At 41.3% G+C, this 21573-nt stretch overlaps 1 protein-coding gene across 14 annotated transcripts in view; it reads right to left on the bottom strand.

Moving 5' to 3' along the window:
- The window catches only part of MANBA (mannosidase beta), a 55013-nt gene extending 34063 nt beyond the window's left edge, over positions 1-20950 (bottom strand). For 11 of the 14 annotated variants that reach the window (XM_065062832.1, XM_065062839.1, XM_065062829.1 and 8 more), the window contains exons 1-7: positions 20382-20942; positions 11501-11595; positions 10920-11025; positions 8820-8990; positions 6183-6306; positions 3594-3769; positions 496-606 (exon numbers count right to left, since the gene is read on the bottom strand). In XM_065062832.1, the coding sequence (XP_064918904.1) occupies positions 496-606; positions 3594-3769; positions 6183-6306; positions 8820-8990; positions 10920-11025; positions 11501-11595; positions 20382-20591 (993 nt within the window). In that variant the 5' untranslated portion in view covers positions 20592-20942. The other 3 variants (XM_065062842.1, XM_065062840.1, XM_065062841.1) reach the window with 3 other exon arrangements.
- Positions 20951-21573: the final 623 nt, after the last annotated feature.

Raw genomic sequence — 21573 nt, 5'->3', positions numbered from 1 at the left:
AAACCCAAAGCACATCTATCACATTCTAATGAATGAACGTATGTTAGCTTCTTAGGAATACATCTATCCCACAAATTTAAAAAAAAATTGAATTAGCAAAAAAAACTCTCAGTAATAAGCCTTCGCATAATCTATAGAAACCTAAAAGGGTTTTCCAGTGCATGATACAAAAAACGAGCATGATATATGAAGTTTAAAAGTGCTTTTCTTTTAAGATAGTAAACTTAAAAAGTAAACACCTCTTCTTTCCTGAGTTTCCAAATAACTGTAGGACATCTTCCAGTCTGAATGCAAATAAAGACATCCATACAAGCTAAGGCTACCAGAAAACACACAAATATATACTGTGACATTAAAACCCCTCATTTCTCATTAGCATTTTCATATGCATATTACAATCCAGCAAAATTTTAAAGAGCTCTAGAAGCCTGCTATGCAGAGCAGGTGTTCTAGCAGTGGTGCTGCAATGCAGTAGTAATAAGCCCCAGGGCTTACCTTTGAAAATTTCTCAATCTGGTGTCCTCTCTCCATAATGAAAGTTGTTGTCATGTTGTATCCTGTTTGCTTTCCATGTCCATTTGGCCACCAAGCCTCCACTGCAGAACTCTTGAGCATACAAGAGAGAAAGTCAGAGCAATGTGTATAAAACAATCCATAACATGCACCTAAGGGCTCAGGTATCTTTGTGTTAATTACCACAGCTCTAAGGAGTTTATGTGCCTCAGCTGGGACGTGGTAACTGGGATCTCCCTGGCTGCAGCTCTCAGGTGAAAATTATTTAAAGAGAAAAGTACCATCTCTCCCACTGAAGTCCGGGCTATCACTTCATCTTGTGTCCACAATGGGCCATTGGCACACATACACGTGTTTAACTGCTACCCCTCAGCTGGACTACACTGACAGAATATTCCTCCAAAACTCAAATATCTAAGTGTCAGAAGCAGACACTGTTCACTAGCTTCTGCATCTTACCGCTCCTCTCATTGATACTTTTACCTATCACATACAACGTTCAATATACATGGGAGATGCTTTTCAGTTGTAACCTTGGTAATATGTGACCATACTGACTGCTTCATTTATGTCAAGCTTTTAAATCAGATTATAAGCTTCATTCTCTCTTTTCAGTGTTTTCTGCTTTTTCTTTATGCCTCCTGATCACTTCATTAGTCCTCCATAATTTTTACAAGCATAAAAAAACTACCTCTAGGATGACAGGATGATTTAATTTTCTCATTTTTCTAGTCACAGAGTAATATTCACATCAGCAGCCTACTCTGCTGCTCAACCCTATTGCCAACAGTTGCCCATTGAGTACACAACACAAAAATCATGGAAAGAAAGCACTAATGCATGCAACCAAACAATGGAGGGATCAGCACTGAATGGAGCCATGTAAGGAGCGCCTCAATCTTTTCAAATACAGTGAGGCCAGAGAGCAGCCCAACAACATGTTTTGCTGTAGCCATACTTGGACAGAATCATGAATGTACCTACTAACATTTCAGATTCCCCGATACAGAATTATCACAACTGCTTGTGCCGAACTACTAATCTCTGTGTCGCACAGAGCAAAATGGAAGCACAAAATCAGCGTGCGCCTCAACAACACGGGAGTGTTTGCAGCTGCCTGGCACGGCTGGAGTGTCTCATTGGCCACTAATGATGTCACCCCCACGCTCTCCCTTAGCTGAGAAGCAAAATGCTGTCATGTTAGCAACACAGCACTCTGTGTGGCAATTGCAGGAAGGCTGCAACGCATCTCGAATGAGACACATCACCCAAACGTCTGCTGACTTCACAACATAATCTGCAATAAGCTCTCAACGAGAAATAAAGTTCTGGTGAGGTCTCACTATTTAACATGCGCCACACAAGCCTGTCATACAGAGTAAGGGCTCCATTAGGCTCGTTGATACATGAAACACATTGCAGGGCATCTTGCAAGATCAGCTGATGTGAATTCATGCAGCAAAGCCTTCTATGTACAAAGAATAATAACACACTGTTGCCTCTGCTCTGAAGAAAGGGCTTCCTCACAAACCTGCAGTCATACCCCACTGACAGATTTCTTCTGAGCTTGGGGGTAGAGCAATTAATACACCAACATCATTTTTGAAGTTTCGCATTGTGGTGCCTGCTTAATGTAATCCCTGAAAAGGCTAAGCATAGACTAATAATTGTTTGAAATGAAACTAGGTATTTGTAATTGCTCATGCAACTTGCATGACAGATGACAACAGTAATAAAAATCATATGTTTGTATGCTTTCATGTCAAAATAAAACAAAGCACTTAAGTATGCAAGTCACTGAGGAAGCATACTAGAACATAAATACCCTGCTTGCCTTTAACACGTTTTTTCTCCACTCAAACAACTGACGAGATAACTTGAGAATACACACGTAATGCATTCAGACTGGGGAAACAAATGCAGAGTTACACAGCAACAATCAGTAAAGCCAGTAAGACATACAAAAGTTTGAGGGCAGATCCTCAAACATTCTAAACTGCCAGAACTGTCGGAAGTCCCAAATTCCTGCTCACAGCACATGGCTCACCCCCAAATCGAACCGTGCCCAGCAGCGAAGCAGACACAGGGCTCCCACCCTGCACAGCCAGCTCTACTGCAGCCCTGCGCTCTGAGCAAGAAGCCAAGACAAAGTTCATGATACTTTTTGCCACACTGGGCTCCCTGCCTAATTCCAGACACCTACCTATTTGTCAACTAGAACAGATACATGGATTTTCTTCACCTCTCAAGTCTGTATATCTTTTCTCAATTATGCCTGTGTGAAAAAACTCAACAGTTTAAAAAACAAACAAACAAAACCAATTCTGTAGAAGTGAAATAATGGTGGTGAATTAAGCCTGCCACCACATAAGTTTCCCAACACTCTCTGAAGGTAAGCACACCAATTTTTCCTTCTTTCATCACTGGGATGCATACCAAATTAGTAATTTTTCAGTTGAGTTCTCTCTTCATTAGATCATCTTTTACTGCTCTAAAACTCCTCATGAGTTTTGTCTACCCAAGGGACTATAAGCCAAGGTAAGGAAGCACTACTCCACAAAATTTCCACCAACCTTGCTGCCAGTCAAGTTCTTTATAAGGCTCTTTTGCTTTCATTTACCTGAAAAAGTATCTGCTGAGAGGTTTGAGGAATATTTCCTCCCTTTCCTGGGAGAGCCATGTGTATTGTAGTACATTCTAGTCCCAATCAAACCAGTAAACAATGGCATGGGATACAAGATACCTACTGCCAGTTAAGTGAAGTGACACAGGGTATCCAAAGGTTATCTACCTAAGTCACTCGTTTAGCAGTGGCTGGTAATGATGTAATCTTTTTGTTTTGCAGTAAGGTAAAGGCTTCATAATCTTTTTGACACAGAGCTACATGGCCCCACAGACATCAGTTTCTAGAGAGGAAAACAACACTTCTCCTGTCCTGTGAGGGATACAGAACTGTTGTTAAAGTCACCAACACAGGAAGGGGAGGGAAGGCAAAAACTGGCATGGAGGCAGAAAGACACACTGGAAACCAGGGGAAATGATTTGCAGTTGGCTGGGGTTCCACACACACACCTCCTTACCTTGTTGATGTTTACAAGCAGCACAACGCTGCCTTCTCCAGGTTGAAGCTTCACACTGAACGTTTGCTGCGTTTGCAATTTGGGAATGTTCACAGTCACAAGACCTGTAAGTGGCTTGGAGGCAACTACATCAAAAATAGACTCGATTTCAAGACTCCACTGCTGAACACTCTTTACTAAGTAAAGGGGGGAAAAAATGGGAATTTAGGGAATGTGTTTATATACATATTAGTTAACATTATCTCTCACCAAAGAAACAATTCAAACACCTCAAATTAAATTTAACAATTTCAGTCTGTGTTTGAACCAGACCTAGAGGGTTAATCTTGTTCAGTGCATTTGGTATCTGTGTTTACATTCGCCACCTCAGAAGAGTTTTATTTATGTTTTATATATGTTTTATAATTCTCTCTTTTTTTCATTCAAAAGCCATCCAGGGGTTTTTCAGAGTTCTGTATAAAAGTCAGAGACCATGACACCAGTCACTTTATTAGGAAGGATTTTTTTCCCACCAACTCCCATAGACATTATATTTGCTTTTAGTCAGCACTCATATGAACATGGTGCTCTTTGGGAAAGATCGTAATCACAAGGCAGTACAATCACTTTTGTTGGTGAAACAAAACCAGTATTAACAGAAAACGAGCTGAATTCATCCCAGAGTCACTAGACAAAGTGAATGGAGTCATGCTGGGGATGAATTGGGCCCATTGTGTCTAGACTTGATGGGCTGTATCTTTATGTCCCTTCTGCCATCCAAGTGTGGTACAAGAAACAAGTTAATGACTTCCCTGAAATCTCTCTACAGTTACCTCAGGCAGTCCTGTCCTTTACAGAACTTACTGAATAAGGCAAAATATGGTCAAGGGTACTCAAGATTAATGTGTAAATTTCCCATTAAGTTCAGCAATTAAATTACCCATCTACAAACATAGCCTAGCTAATCCTATACTTCAGATATTACAGATGAACATACAAGCAAAAGCAAATAAAACAGAAAACAAGGAAAACTAGAACTAAGACATATTTTGTATACACAAGCTACTAACCACTTTCTTTGTTCACGGATATATATTCCAGCTCTCCTTCCTCCAGGAGAGAAAGAGAGCTCCCTCCAAAAGCAAAGAATTACATTCTGCCCTGGTGAAATTTTTGCTGTCGTTTGTAGAATGAGGAGCAATGAATGTGTTCCCAAGTTTAGCATTACCCAGGAAGACCAATTTTCAGAAATGTTGAAGGGGTTAGAAAACCCCCCATCCGACCCTGCAAGGGTCAGCCTTTACTGTGTTTTCTCTCCCCTCCAAGGGCATATAGAAATTCCAGCCCACTCCGAACTGCATGAACCATGGGGTCTAGGCACAGAAATCAAGAACAATGAATCTTTTACAGACTCAGTGGTCTATGACACCAGATCGGATGAGCAATATAACTGCACAGGCAGCTTGAATCCAAGTTGTTAATTTACTCTCTTATTTTTCAAATGTTACTGCGTATGAATACGAATAAGCCCTGGCTCTGGTTCCAAACCACTCTCTGCTGAATGAGGGAGGTTTGCTTTCTCAGCTTGTGCAGACAACAAGACTTTACCTACCAGAAGGTGGAGTTGTGGGAATGTGGGAGGGACCAGAAAAGATTTTTACTGTCACTAAATTTTAGAGAGCACAGGGAGTCTGTGCTGGGGCTTTCCATGGAAATTCCAGTCACGTTAATTCTAGCTAAGACCTGCAGCTATTTCAGGAAGCTTTAAAAGCAGCCAGGGAGTGACGTCTTCCTCTTTTATTCATACACAACAACTCTACTCCCAAGGGCTGAAATTCAAGCCAGTGCAGAGGACTCATGTGCTAGTCTTTACTCCACTGAAGACTGGGTTCAACAGGCACTGAAGGAAATCGTGTGGGTGGTCTACAATGGGGCATGTTATCATTTACAGAAAGTTTCAACAGAAAATTAACTACTTTTTCTCATCTGAAGTGATCTTCAGAACAAAAGACAGGCAAACCAAAGATCACAACCAAGGGAGGAAACCGGTTAGGTAAGTTAGGTAGCAGGAATGGAAGAGGCCACCCTCTCAAATTGCAGCCTTAACAAATTATCCTTGTGTAGCACAACTGCTCCTCTCAGACTTCCACTTGTGTCCTGAAAACTCAGCGCTCTTGAAACTCTGCTCACTGTGCATTTGTCTTCCCAACACAACACTAAACTCCCATGGCAGCTTTGCCTTTGGTTTAAATGGAGGAGAGACAAAAGTGAGATGTATTTATCGCAAGTCTTGGTGAAAACATATGCCAATAAAAAAGAAACTTTTCAAAACAGAAGAAGGGACTAATCTCAGCTATACTGCATATATTTGTGCAGTTATTTGGGGATCTTAAAGCAAAACAAGATTATGTATTCCAACATAGTTAATCGCTGTTGTTTGTACTGAAGTGCTGTTTTAAGACCTAAAAAAGTGTGCTGTGGCAAGAACTATGCACAAAATCATAATGAAACAACGGAACGTTTCCTAACCTGACAGTTAATCAAGCTTAAAAATAAAATGGTTTGTATTCCAAGGGTGAAATAACAACAAAAAGTCATGACAGGACTTACCAAAAAGAGAAGTCACAGAAAAGTAAATCAGGTGATAATGGTTATAGGCCTCAATCCTAACATCTTTCCAGATTCCTTGAGTGGGAAAAGAAGGGCCCCAGTCCCAACTAAATGAACACTGCTCCTGGAATACAGAATAATTACGTTAAAATTTCCTATTTTTCACACAGACATTGATGCTGTGCCAGAAATAAAAATTATTTGCCATCTAGAAATAAAATATTGCTGTGCACTGAAAGAATTTTCCAACTTCCATAAACCCAGAAGAGCCTACAGTATTTTTTCTCTTATTTCTTGACCAGACCTCTGCTGCTACTACCTGTATTATACAAAAAATAAACCTTTGTATTAAACATCCATGTATAGCAAGGTTTAAGCCAGCAGGTTACCCTCAGTTCAGCTCTGAATTATCTTAGTTTGTAAGGTCAGTATTTAATCGTGTATCTTAAAGACAAAGTAAGTGAAAAAACTGATGGTTACAAAAGTTAAAGTATTCTAAAAGAACAATATCAGATTAAAAATCATGGCTATATCTGAAACACTTTCCCCTTTTTTCTTGTAACACCACACACTAGTACAAGGAAAGAGATGTGTATGTCTGGTGCATTTGTGTATTTCAGTCATGTTCACTGTTTCTCCCCTTTTTATGGTTCTTTTAAGCAAAAACAAAGGGAACAAAGACATTGTTGAGAAGTAGCTTAGTTCTGGTTCTAACATAAGAATAACTGTCAGAATTATAAAATGCCGGTCAGGCAGTGAAGTACCTTCACTGCTTTCCATTTAGCTATTTTCAAACCTGGTCAGCCCTGTAGTTAACAAATCCCTTGAAGACATCTATTCAGCTGCCCTCCAAGCTTCAGACAGCCCCAGCCCCCAAAGCAAATACAATAGATCCCCTTAAAGTCTTGTACAGTGACCTGCAGTTCTAAATTTAGAGACTAATAACTTACAGCCGAGGCATACTAATTTTGGCAAACCACATTGCACAAGTCTGACCTATCCCTTGCATCGCTGGAGTCCGCCTGCCTGCCTATCAAGTTGCAAAAGAGCCTTCCAGGAAGCGAGCACTGTACCTATTTCGAGTGTAAAATCAGGGACAACGCATTCTTAGAAAACAAGTCAGATTGAAAGTAATTTTCCCTTTATAACAAATAAACAAACCGCTGACAGACTGTCACGTTTCACTGGTAATACTGCAGAGACTGCTATCAGAAACAGTATGGCATAAGAACAATACGCTTGTATCACTCAAGTATCTTACCACTGCATTTCGCCACAAATTCCTCTTAAGATTTAGATATGTTTACTGCACTTAATACTGAACCTAAAATGTGCAAACAGCTCTCCATTACTTTAAGACAGTATGTTTGTTTACTTTTAAATGTGACATCAGTGTGGTTGTTGCCATATATACGGACCTAAAGATGTTTCTGGAAATGTCTGGAGCAGCTTCCAAGTACAGTCAGACAACTCCTTTGAGGAAAAGCACTAGGGCATTTTCTTACGGATTTAAAGGTATAGTTCAGTAAAGCATAAAATCATTCCTGGATGTTTTTGCTCTATAAATAAGAATACAGGTGTTTAAGTGCTTTCTTCCTTCCAAGCTCCTCCCTGCACTGATTTTTAAGACACACAGTGGACTCAGAAGAATTAATCAACCTTCTAAAATGTAGTGAAAACAAAAGTAGCAGCAGGTAATAATAACGACAACATCTTAATACTGAAGCATCTCCCCAGGACATGAAGTCCATGTTTCCATTAGCAAATTTGATAGGAAATTACATCCAGGTTTAGACTAACAAGATTCTACCCTTTTTTTTTTTTGAGGAGGGTCTAAACATTAAAAAGATTTAAAATAATGAACAAGAATGGCATTCAAGCGGATAAAAACATGCAAAAAACACCCAAAAAGAGAAAGTCCAAAATAAAATCACCTGGCCATTTTCTCTATCTGCTGCAAAGCTATCAGAAATACATGAGATGCTACTCAAATGGCAGTTTGCCCTGAGAAGTTTAAACAGCAATGAAGCCATATCAGAGTTTCTGAGCTTCATTCACTGTATATTACGTTGTTGTTTTCACAGAACATTGTACTTTTAAGTCACATTTCACAACACCATAATAAGATGAGAACAGGTCCTCTGTTGGATAACACTCCTCGGGACATGTCAGAGCTGCCAGTTTAAATAGCACAGCACATGAGCAACAGCAAACACTCACAAAGCTGCTTGGCTGAGATTTTTACAGCCCTGGCAATATACACTGGTATTTGCAAGTGTGAAGTCTATTGTCAGCATATATTGCTCAACCCACCCAGTGGATCAAAATGTAACGATTATACATTTCCCAATGCTATCCTGCTCTCTTAGCAGCAAGTCTCCTTACTGACTCCTTAATGAAAACAGCCTTTTAAACATTCTTATCGCCTAGATATGAAGCCCGGCCTTCTTATGCCTCTTGTATTATTGACATGATAGATTACAGGTTTCTAGGGGGGACAGAGGAAGAAAGCTGCAATGAAAAATATGCCCTACTTATAAAATGACATTGCAGGTTTCAGAATACATCTGTAAGGAAAGCACATGGTGCATTCCTCTTTCCAAGCCTAAAGCCACAGACAGACAATTCTGCCCCTACCTTCCTGATGAAATTAACGTGGCACTCTCCTTTCTGCACAGGTGGAGGGCACGCCGGGGGGACGCTGTACGCTTTGTGACATCTGCTCTGCTCTGCTGCATATGAAACGGCTGACAAGAAATGGACTTCAACAAAATTGACCTCCTGGATCACACTGGTAATATCAAAGCTCTAGGTCAAGAAAACAGAACAAAATCATTACAGTGCTGACATTTATTTATGAGATTTATAATCAATGTTACATTGGGATTTTAATACCATACATATATTATTCAAAGGCTTTTGAAGTACAGTCTGAACAGGCCCTGGTTTTGAAGGAAAAGAGAAGCTACTTCTTAAGCTGAAAAAAAGAGAAGACACAGTAACATTCTAGATACAAGCAGATGTTTCTGGACAAACCACTTTCCCCATACTGAGCCCCCACCGCAGGCTGCAGCACTCTGCTTGCACACAGAAGTGCTTGAAGGATAAGGACGGCAAGACAATCTTTACCTTCCTTCGTCATTCAGAACTCCTCTGCATCTTTAGAAAGACACCTTGTTCCAACTCAGAAAGCTGGTCTATACAGGAGTCCTTCCAACTCTGTGCCGCCAGCTTAGCTAGCACAAAGCACTAAGCTGCCTTTTGTGTGAATGCTGCAAAGCTGTATTTCATGCCAGCTGCACTCTCATCCGCAAAATGTATGGATACGCATCCTATACCAGCACCAAATGAAGCATTTGGAGGCTTCCTCACTGGCCCACAAAATCCCCTGCAAATGTTCGGTTTCAGAATTATCCTGTACTATCAAGCTAATATGTTTCCAATGGCTAATACCCATCTCTTCTTCACAGATGTTCATTTGTGACAAGCCAAGTCTTGGCAATTTTTTCCAACTTGTGGGCAGCCCAGCTACAGCATCACTTACATCTGTAGAGTACGGCAGAAAATTACAAAGTAAATAGTATCCCCCTTACAGAGCCTTCACAGAGTCCTTCCTGCAGATGTCGTTGCCATGTGAAACAGGTCAGCAAAGCACAAGTCTGGGTCACAGTAATCCTAGACACAATCTAATACTGTACACTCTGCTTTTACAGTGAAGGCCATTTCACTGTTACAATCTCAGACAGAATGAAGTTGCAGAAATAAGGGCAAAATAATATCGCTTCCCGATTCTACAGAGCCTGCTACTGGCAACCCTTTAGATACTCTCTAAATAGCAAATCATTACAATTGCATAAAAGCTCTAAGACATTTCTTATTTGACTGATGGTAAAACTAAGTGACAGAGAAATGATGTGATTTGTCCCAGGTCACACAGACCCAGGTGGCAGAAACTAGCTCTCATGTCTCAGGCCAGTACCTCTGCAATAAAACCTGCCAGAACGGTAAACACTGAGATATGAAGACACCAGATTTCCTTTGTAATTCAGTTATTCCACTAACATTCTTCCTTTAACCTCTCCTTTTTTTTGATTCTAAGAGAAAAGCAAGGATTGTCTCTTCTGCTAGTAGCCAGAATAATTTTATATTGTGAAGCTATAAAATTAGTTGGAATGTTTTTGCCACTCTCAAGATTGTTCCATGATGAGTACTCTCATGCTGATACAGGCTAAGCTCAAAAATGCAAGCCAATGTTACCGAAAGCCCAATGTTAAAAATAAAAAACCTATATTAAAAAAAAAAACAACATGGAAACACAAAGGCTTTGCAACATGTGCATTTTTATTTCAGTATTCACATGTAAACCATTCTAATACCAATCAGTAAGGAGATTTACAGCTAATATAACAGATTTAAGCTTACATTTCCTTAGAGCTGTGACAGATCCCAAGAAGCAAGACTTACACTATTAGCTGAATTGATCCTCTTGCATGTGCCCGCTCATTTAGAGCGACATGTTCACCTCTAAATCTGACTCTGTCGCTGCTGGAAAGGTAAATACACTTCTCTTCCTAACAGTTATCTGATTACACATGCAGTCCTCAGGGCAACACTTTCTACGTCCAAGCACCTATTTTTATGTGCAGTTGAATGCACTGGAAGTGCTCAAAAAAGTGTTCAACAAAAATGCTTTGAAGAAAAAACAGAAGCACCTTCAGAAACAAACACATTACTTACATATCTGTTGAACATGTTGTCTGTTCTCCCAAGAGTGATATTGTTGATCAGGATCTGTGCTACCGTATCTACTCCCTCGAAAACCAAGTTCACTTTCTGCCACTTTCTGTAGAATGTAACATACACATAAAAACCTGTTAGAATACCTGGAGTTAACACCACACAGGAGACAGACACTATAAACACGTGTATCACAGTTATCTTTGGCAGCATTTGCATCAACTACCTCTAAAATCATTTGACTTAGTGTGTGTCAAATAAAGATGACAGCTGCAGTGGCTCAAGTCTGCCACACAGCATGTTCACATACCCACCAGATATCGGACAGGTTGGCTTCCAGATACCCTGAGTATCATCCTTCCTCAGCTGGTAATTCGTAAGTAATTTTTAACAATTAAAAAAAAAATAGGAAAAAGCAACAACCGAAGTGTTCTTTAGCAACAGCTTTGCAGCTGTACATTATTGCATTATTTGTTTTATTAGACACAAAAGTATTACGCAGATTTTGAGCTGATGGATTAACTTGCAATTCTGCATGAAAGATGGCACAGAACTATTTTAGACATATCCTTACTGCATACCTGATATCAAAAGGAGATTTGAACGTCCTGCTGTAAGTCCAGTTATCCAGTGAGATCCATCTGTACATCACATCATTAAATCTATAGTATGGATCCTAATAACACCAAGAAAAAGAAAATGACAAGACTTATTTAGTAATAGTGTTACTACATGAAATGCATCGTAATATCCATTAGATGAGCACTTCTTATTTCGGACAGTCTGCAAATGCAAAACCCACCTTATTTAGTTAGTCCTGATATTCCTTCTCACCTTTGAAATAATATGTGAAAGCAAAGCTTTGGTAATATTTGACTTTACCTACACAGGTCAAAACCTGTTTGCTATAATCATTCATACTTAAACTAGAGGGAACAGGGTTTGTTTTTATATTAGAAATGACTTGGCTGGAAATTAAAAAAAAAAAAAAGCCAAGACAGCTTGTGACTTAATGAGAGGAACAGAAATATGATCACCTTCATAATGATGGAGAAAGTAAGACTAATAGGATTTTAAGAGACAAAGAAACAGCATTTTAGGCCTCTAGGGACAGCAGTGAACAAATCTCTACAGTTCAAAATAATTGCAAATATTCCAGTTGTTTTGTGTCAACTAGTCTTGATGTGGTAAGGCTGACTTAAATTCTTATATTTGAAGAAAGAGAGAAAGAGAAGCAGCAATATGATTTCGTTTGCTGTATAAAATGAAATGACTGCTTTTGAGAAAAATGCTGCATTTATACCAAATGTGGTCTTTTCCCTTCAGCCACACTACCCAGGAAGAATGAAAGGCACAGCTGGTCTAGGCTATGTCCTCGACCTTTTTGGCTTCATGCTGTACTGATTACCTTAGGACGGGTCACAGTGTTCCTCACCTAGGCTATAGGAATCAGGTATGTGGACCTGATAACTCACCACCTTGCACCTGATTCAAAGGCAGCAGAAATACATGGTGTAACATCCCCGTGGCAGACGGCTCAGAGTGCAGGTATCTGTGTCTCTGACTGCCAGCTCAGTTCAGTCCTCTTCAGCACCTGCACAGCTGAACTGCTTTTCAAAAACAAAGACCAACCTCTTTGGCACTACATGACTCAAACCCAGCTAAGAGAAAGCGTAGCTGCATTAAGGTTCCCTTTGAGATGAGTGTTTTACAGTACTAGCACACCTAATCATACCATCTAAGTGACTGTCCTCATCAGCATAGTCCCTTCTGTAGTCCCACAACAATATAAGCATCATTCATTGAGCCCACAGAGAGGGAAAGTTGTCACCTTGCCTCTACACGTTATGCTCTATCCATCCAATTTCTTACTACAAGGGAATAAGAGTCAAGAAAGAAAAGGTCTTGTCACTTCAGTAAAACTGTGACCTCTGTATTGGTAATACAGTGTATTCTCTGAAAATAATCATGAACTTAGCAGAACAATCCCTGAATTTTAAGATATCCATATCATTACTTTTATATGCAAAATGTTTTGTGGAATGTATCTTAGACTTTTAATATGATATAAAATTTAAGGCTAATAAATGCATACTAAAATGCAAAATTTAGGCTCATAAAATAAACTCCATTAAGATTACTGTATTGAGACAAAGAAAGGCAAACCTCAAATCATCAGAGACCATGAGAACCCACAATATGTCCTTAAAAAAACCCCACACTTTTAACAACTGTCTTGCTTTAACATTCTAAACTATTTTATTTTAGGTTCTGCTTTGGAAAATGTGCATGTTAAATTTCAATCATTGCCACTTGTATGTGGAAATATTTATGAAAAGGCATAAGATGCAAGTTGCAAATGCACTATCAACAGCAGACTGCAAAGTCAAAACCAATTTGGTTAGTGGTAAACAGTCGACATCGGTGCCTCGTCGAAGATCAAGACGCCGCATAAAAGAAACCTGCACTTTCTCCCGCAAAAGCAGGGATACTGAGGTGTTAATGAAGAAAGACCTGTGTCTGAAGAACACAAGGTGTTCTAGCAGCAGACAGGAATGTAGGAATGGTTCAGCAGAGGCAGCAATTACCAACAGAGCTGCTCGTTTGGGTCTCCTCAGAGCACACTGCAGATCCTCCTTCCTGAAAGGACTTGCTTCTTTCTCTATCAGCCTAAAGCCTTCAAGAAATGCCTTGATTGCTAAACTGCATGTCATAGAAGAGCTAATTAGCCCCTTGTGACTCATAAGAATACTGTATCTTCCCCACAGGCATCTGCCTTTTTAGATGGGAAACCCCTAGTTCTGTGTACCTTCATATAAACCTTAATAGCTTACTGATATCATAGCTACATAACTAGAAAAACAGCTTCATATCACACAGGAAAACTGCTAAATGCTGGTTAAAGTATGACAAATGTTGCTTGGTGTAGAATCAGTCATGTGGCAATGTTCAAGCAATGCTTTTAAGACAATTCAGGAAAAATGCATGACCACAAGTCCTGTAAGAAAGGAAAATTACTTCTCCAATACACTTGCAAGATTATTGACTTTTTCATTATTAAATGCAACTGGTTTGAGTGCTGGAAGATGTACCTATAGAAGTCATATTGTTTGGATTTATCTGAAACAGAATTTAAAGCAGCTCACATTAAAATTAAATTTTTATTTCAGAAAACTGGATGGGGAAAAAAAAAATAAAGACATTTAAAATCCTTAAGGGCACTGGGAGAATTGGAAAGATGGTAGGAAATAGACTGCACGTGTATTAAATATATTTCACATTCATCGCCTCAACATGCTCCTGGAAGCAAGTCACAGGGGTGGATTCAGCTATTTTTAGATCCCACCAAACATGACAGCCTTGCGTTTTCCTGCAATTTGGGTAAAAATTCAGAACCACTCAAGCTCCCTGCCTGTTTGTTCTCTGCTCCCAACTCCAATGCTGTGAGCAAGTAGCAAATCACCTGCTGAGACGAGGTAAAAAGCCCTGCTTCAGAGCATCAAAAGGAAGCAATTTCCAGTTGGGATAACAGGACATGAGCAGGATTTCAAAAGCACTGGCAGCACTGAACTGAAGGCACTGCCAAGTGGCTGGGTGGAAGCTCCTCCTTGTAATGATTTTAGGGGGACACTGGAAAGTCATACAAGCTAAGAGCTTCTCCTGTTAAGCAGGAAACGGATGAGACGTGAACACATCAGAAGTGAGGCTCAATGTCCATGTAAGAAAGCTGTGCCAGGCGCACCCCGGGCCTGGAAGGTCCAGCTTTAGGCCCCCACGTAGCCAGGAGTCCAAGGGAGCCCGGCGCAACCACCCGAGCGACACTAGACAGACTCAGCTGAATCCAGGAGGAAAATCAACGAGTAATAAAATGAACTGTGATAACAGGAACAAAAAATCAGATTCCTTTGCTTTATCCTACTTTTGTTATGATCTAACTTGAAATTGCCTTGCATGCTCTTCTCTCATAGATCAACTTTGCTGATGATGTGCAGCATAAGAAAATTCTGCTGACACAACAGGTTATCAAAATAAAACTTGCAAGTGATGTTTCACGATTTACAGTTTAATGGTTTTGCTGTTGCCAACTTCAGACTGGGAGCTAAATAGTTAAGATACTTACCTATGTCCACACACTCCTTGGCAGGACATTTATACAATTTTCAGCAAGCCCGATTTCACATATTTACAGCTTGAAGTCAAGCTGAACTAACAGTAGTGATGAATGGACCGTATTCTTGGAACAAGAGTTTTGGAAGTCCATCCTAAAGTGATTCATTTTCAGCAGTTATTCTAACAAAGCAGTAAACTGAATGTCACCTTCTGCTCAAGATATGTTACAGCCAAACAGAACCAAACACTACTAAAGAGTTCATTAACAAGATATTGATACCCATCACCCAACATTCTTTGAATACTCTGATGTATTTAACAGGCTCGTATCAATTTTATCTATTTTAACTTCACAAGCTTTTGAAAGATAAACTTGAGTGCGCTTTAATATTCATCCTAAGTTCCACTAAGGCTTTGAATGCTTCCACATATGTTCATATAACTCAGCAGAGCAGGTTTTAATGGAAAACAAAATATTTATCTTAATCAACTATTTAATCAATGAATGCCATTTAAGCTGTTAGAACCATACGATACCAAATGCAATTGTTACCTGGCTTGCTCTACAAAATCTAAGTTACAATGAAGTGTCAGAAAATATGCAACAGCATATTGTATATGAATACAGAACAAGTCACAAAAAATATACACTGTGTCACAGAAGTGAAGAAATGTCACTCGAGATGCGTAAGTTTCTATGTCTTCCAATCTATTTTGATATCCAAGTGTGACCATGAACACTGTAATGTCCTGTGTCGAGTGCATGCCCTTGTTGAATAACAGGACAGAAACTGTGGTGTTATCCAGCCCCTATATTAGTATCGCAGTTGCAGACCCCCCTTAATAGTTCTTTACAAATCAAAGTGACAGCTAATCAGACAAAACAGCTTTTCTATATGAATGCAAATGGCTGTCAGATGAGAAAACCCAGCTACAATAGCCATATTCATCAGAACTGAAATTTTATAGGAGTCATGGGCCAGCAGAAATGGCATCATGCAGTACTTGGACAGTACATGCTAAAGGACAACTAATTCTAGCACAAAGATTTAATGCACAACTTACCTGCTGATACATATTGCTTATCAGAACTGTGCCTGAAAGAAAATACTACACTGACAGTGGTTAAAAACTAAATCTCCAGACAATATGGTTTCTGCAAATCTTCTTTTTCCATATATGTAGGGTTAGCAAAAGATTCGCTGCAAATTTGCAAAATGTCTGTGCTTATGCCCAAGCTTTGCACTAACTTTATTCAAGTGACTATTACTCTTGTTTATGTGCATTTCTCATGTCTTCTTTTAAATTGTACATGTGAATAGCAGTAAGAGGCATGGAGTCCTAATGAAATGTTATTAAAACAACCCAGCTGAATGCACACTCTGATGGTATCTCCTACCCTTAGAGCTTTTATCACACTTAATGCACCATTTGAACTACATAGGTGAAAAATTGAAGAAAATAATACTTCAGTAGGAAACCTGGAAGTATCTTTCCCAAGAGCATTTTCTAAGATATGTGCTTTTGGTGCATTCAGAAAGATGTGTTCACCCAATGTATATTTTATAACCCAAAGAGTAAAGACATCTCCAGAATGAATGCTAAGAGGATCCAGCGAGATGAGTAATAAACTGTCAGTGTCAGAGAGATATCTTCCAATTCAAAGGTATGGCCTGTACAGCAGTTTAAAGGCTACGAGCATGCAATTAGCTAGAGCACCCCTGGGCAAAAACAGTTAGTGCATCGACCTAAATTTGAAAGGAACCACATGCTGATAAGCTGCTTGCAGCCTACTCTTGCAATCTAAGTCACATTTTGCAGACTTCATATCCAGCGGCTTGTTCTTGCTGCCATTCTTTCCCTTGTTTGTGAGATGCCCACTAAGCTACATTGTTGGAGCAGGCTCTTCGACATGTTTTCAATTTCTGGTTTGGGTGCTAACCCATGAAAAATTCCCAAGGATACAGAAGCAAAGGATGCACTGCTATTTGCTGTTTTCAAATCACAGAAAAACAGCACATAGATTTCACTAGGTCACTGCTATCCAGAATAATTTAGTTGCCACCAGCTTTGTTCTGTTGCCTGGTACGGCTTTTCAGGCCAATCTTCACTTTTGATTACAAGCAGTAAGCTTTGGGATTGCTGGTCTTGCAACATTTTCAGTGGGATGAACAAAAATCCACTGCAAGAGCAAAAGGAGCAAACGGAAAAACAATACTCAAAGCAGCTATAATAAAACTCCTAATTCCACACTTGACACAACCCCAAAAAGGACTGATTTCCAGAGATAATGAGCACTGAAGAAACAGCAACCAGTCCTCTATGCCTCTCAAATTCAGGCTGCGTGCATCCTTTTGTATAAATAGGAATATAGGAACATGATTTTAGGCACCACACCTGCGTTGGAAAACATTTGGTCATAAGCATTTTCACTGCAATGACGAAACCCCAGGACAAACAGCTGAGCCACACTTTGCAGCACAAAGCCACGCATTGCAATAACAAATGATGTCACTGACTCTCTTCGAACAACCCAGGTTTGCTGCTTTTTAGAATGCTACAACTACAGCAGCAGGGACTGATTACATTTAACACCATCTGTGAGAGACTGGACATCTGCTAAAGCTGCCCCCATATTTTGCCACGCTCTCCGTTCTATCTTTTAAACAAAAATCTGATTTTAAAATAATTTCATTGTCCTAGTGCAAATATTTGCGTGAATGCTTCTTTCTGTAAAGTGAGTTTTGCCAAACCGAGTAAGGGGTTTAAGTTGATCTTAAGTTACTTATAAACACGTATGTATAGAAACAAGTCAGCACGTTCTGAGCTTGGACCTAGCCAGGCACCAGCCGGGTCTAGTCCAGAGGTCAAGCAACCACACTAGTGGAGTATTTTGGTTAACTCAGCTCCTCTGCAGAGCGTACTAATTCTAACCCTGCGGATTCAGCAACAATTTCCAGACCACAGCAGGTTCATATCCAGCCATATCAGCACGTGTCTGGAGCAAGTTCATACTTGTATTCACGTAAACATGTTCTAAGTGTCCACAAGCAACCCTCATCGATTTAATTAGCCAAGTATTCATCTACCTATTAGCAAGAGCCATACAGCTGGCCAGCAGGCTGACTAAGCTTTCGTGCCTCTGTGCATGCTCGGGATCCTGCCCAGGCACGTGAGAGTTTCACGATTACAGCCTCACATCCAAACATTACACTGCTGCTTCAGATGACTAAAATTACAAGTCAATTTCCAGCAATGCGGCTAAACCAGCAATCACATTTTCTCACTTCGTAAGAGTACTTAATGTGAGTAGTTAAATGTGAGTCTTTCACTACGTCACTGTCTTGTGGGAGTCAGTGCATTGGTCAGAGTTTCTCCTGAATGATTAGTCACACTTCTTACAGCAACACCTCCCAGCACAGCTGAACATCTGAGACGCTCAGTTTATCTGATGCACTTCTGCATGGGAGAAAGCAGCACAGATCTCTTCACTGATCTTCCATATATAGTCTACCTGCCCACTGCACTTTTTAGAACTTCAGAAAAGCCATTTTAAAACCTTAATTGTATATGTTCAAAATGTCTTGTCACTAAGCACACAGATGTTGAAACAACAGACCGTCGTCGCTCAGCTTATCCTTTCTTAGTGTCTTCTCCAATGTTTACTATCTCTTTCATCTGGCAATGACACTCTTTGGAATCTATTATTATTACTGGGATTCGCAACCTATGCCAACACAGAATAATGCGAAAATTATCCTGCCTGAAGTGGTGCCGCTTTCTCCTTATACCGCTCTAACTGTAGTCGGAGCAGAGCCGGATAATAATTTGAAGAATAAAAATTAAATAGAAAATATAAAATGCACACATCCAAAATGTATTTTTAAAATGAATGCTGTACAACAAATGCAACATTGGACCCACAGTGAATATATAGATATATCTGATATAATCAGACAACATATGACAGTACTTCGCGTTTTCTAGTACGGAAGTGTATTTATCAGTTTTATAGATTATTTTGGTAACTTCACTGTATTTTTTTCCCTTGTTCTAGGCACACATTCCATTTTCCACATATCTCCTTTTAAAAAGGCATCTTATTTTAACAATGACCCAGTTAAGAGTCATGGTTCTTGACAGGTCTGAGTGACAAGCAGCATACACTGATATAAGGGTACTTTGCTGCCAATCTGCAATGGCAGTTTTGATCATTTCTTCCAGTTTCCAAAAAAACGAAAAACTAAACGAGACAACAGTAAACAGAAGCAGTAAAGCTGCTTAGAAGCATTAAGGCAGTAACTAGTCTTCTAAATGTAAGTTTTATACTCATGTTTCAGAGTATACTTCCCTTAAGCAGCACAACTGTTCTGATGTGCCCTGCACGTGTGGAAAGGATTTTTAATGAATTGAAATGCCTGGAATCCCTAGACTTCTTGCATCAAGCCAAACTTTAACAGGTTGGGTTTCGCTTTTCATTCTTTTGTGGTAATACTGTAGGTAAACATGACTTGCATGCTGTGATGATATTGTCGGCATCTGGTGTCAGCACCTTGGTTCTGTGTCAAAACCACAGAATCTCATGGGCTGGCATTTGTATCCCTGGCCAAATGTGGGACTGCTCTGCCGTGGGTAACCTCCAGTTACCCATCCCCCTGAGGATACTGCAGCCACCAAATCCTTTGCCTCTGGAGGGGCTAAGGAAACGAAGTCTGGCTGTTGCACTGGCAATGCCAGCAAAACTGGCAGTGGGACAGAGCACTGTTCTTGGGGAGAGAGGGCTGTCTCTAACTGTGCTGCTGAAGATCTCACATGGGGGGTCATTTTTCTTCCCTTTGTGGCAGGCTGCCCACTCACAGAATGTCAGGGATCGGAAGGGACCTGGAAAGCTTATCCAGTGCAATCCCCCCATGGAGCAGGAACACCCAGATGAGGTTACACAGGAAGGTGTCCAGGCGGGTTGGAATGTCTGCAGAGAAGGAGACTCCACAACCTCCCTGGGCAGCCTGGGCCAGGCTCTGCCACCCTCACTGAGAAGAAGTTTCCTCTCATATTTAAGTGGAACCTCCTGTGTTCCACTTTGTACCCACTGCCCCTTGTCCTATCACTGGTTGTCGCTGAGAAGAGCATGGCTCCATCCTCCTGACACTCACTCTTTACATATTTATAAACATTAATGAGGTCACCCCTCAGTCTCCTCTTGTCCAGCTCCAGAGCCCCAGCTCCCTCAGCCTTTCCTCACACGGGAGATGCTCCACTCCACCATCTTCGTGGCTCTTCCGGAGCGGCACGGCGGGTACGCGGGCTCTCTTGGCCCACCGAGGCCGAGCGGAGCCGGGCAGAGTACCGTACCTGGATGAGGCCCCGGCGGTGCAGCGCGGTGTGCACGCAGCCCGGCACCTCCCCCGGCAGCACCACCGAGCCGTTCCCGTTGCGCAGCCGCCAGCTCCCCCGCAGGCTGTGCACCTCAGCCCCGGCCCGGCCCGCAGCCGCCGCCAGCAGCAGCAACAGCAGCGGCGCCGCCAGGCCCATGGCGGAGGAGCGAGCCGGCCGGCCCCTCATCGCCGCGGAACCGCGTCCTAGAGCGCGGGGGCGGCGCTTCGGGTCGTCAACGGCTGGTGGGGGTGAGGGCGGGGCGGGCGCCTCCTCCCGCCACCCGCTAACGGCTCCTCAGGGTTAGGAGGCCGCTCCAGGGCCCAGCTGTAGGGGGAGGAGGGAAGATGGCGCTGCTGGGGACGAGCCAGCGCGGTTCCGGGGAGGATTTCCAGTCAGCGGGAGCGCGGCTTCCCCCTGAGAGCGGGCGAGGGGCCGCCGTCCCTTCCCGCCCTCTCTCCGCCTACAGCGGGGAATGGGCTCCTGCACAACCCTCCGCCCGAGCGGCTCTTCAAGCACACAAGGACAGAAAGGCTTACAGAGCAGGGACACACATCAACAGAAGAATGAAAAAAAAAAAAAAAAAAAAAAAGTGGTGTTGGTTTGTTTTTGTGGTTTTGTTTTGTTTTCCTCCAAAAAGAGGCAGAGTGGGACACTGCTGGTAGGAGCAGTATAAGGTTACGGAGCTCCTCGCTGTAGCAAATTCAGAGCTCTAGAAAAACTGCAGCAAAGGCAGAGGAACAAGGAAGAGCTGTGACAACACCGCACAGGAAAACTTTGGGTGTTGGGTCCCTCATAATGAGATTTTTAAATGGCCTCAGGCTTCTACCTTTATCCCATAAAATTATAGAGGCTTATAAAACCAGAACAAACATCATGAACATCTCATAAAATAAGTACTCTAGTTTCTCATAAAGCAGTGCCAGCACTGTTGCTGTAGATTTTGTTTAAAAGAATTGAGTATGTGCATCTGCAAAGGAGCAGAAGGGGCAGCTCTGAAGAACCTGAAGTAGGGTTTCCAAGCCACACTGGAGCTTTCCTGCATGCTGGCACTAGCTTAATCCCTTCATTCACAGCCTAAAACCAGGAATTAAAGCAAGAAGTTCTTAAATGGCTCAGTAGAAGCAGCAAAAGGCAAGGAGATGTTCTACACCATGGCACGGTTGCACTT

This window comes from Columba livia, chromosome 4, assembly GCF_036013475.1.
Source record: "Columba livia isolate bColLiv1 breed racing homer chromosome 4, bColLiv1.pat.W.v2, whole genome shotgun sequence".
In the NCBI taxonomy this organism is placed as follows: domain Eukaryota; kingdom Metazoa; phylum Chordata; class Aves; order Columbiformes; family Columbidae; genus Columba; species Columba livia.
The sequence above is the reverse complement of the archived record's forward strand: the minus strand, read 5'-3'. Positions and strand labels throughout refer to the sequence as shown.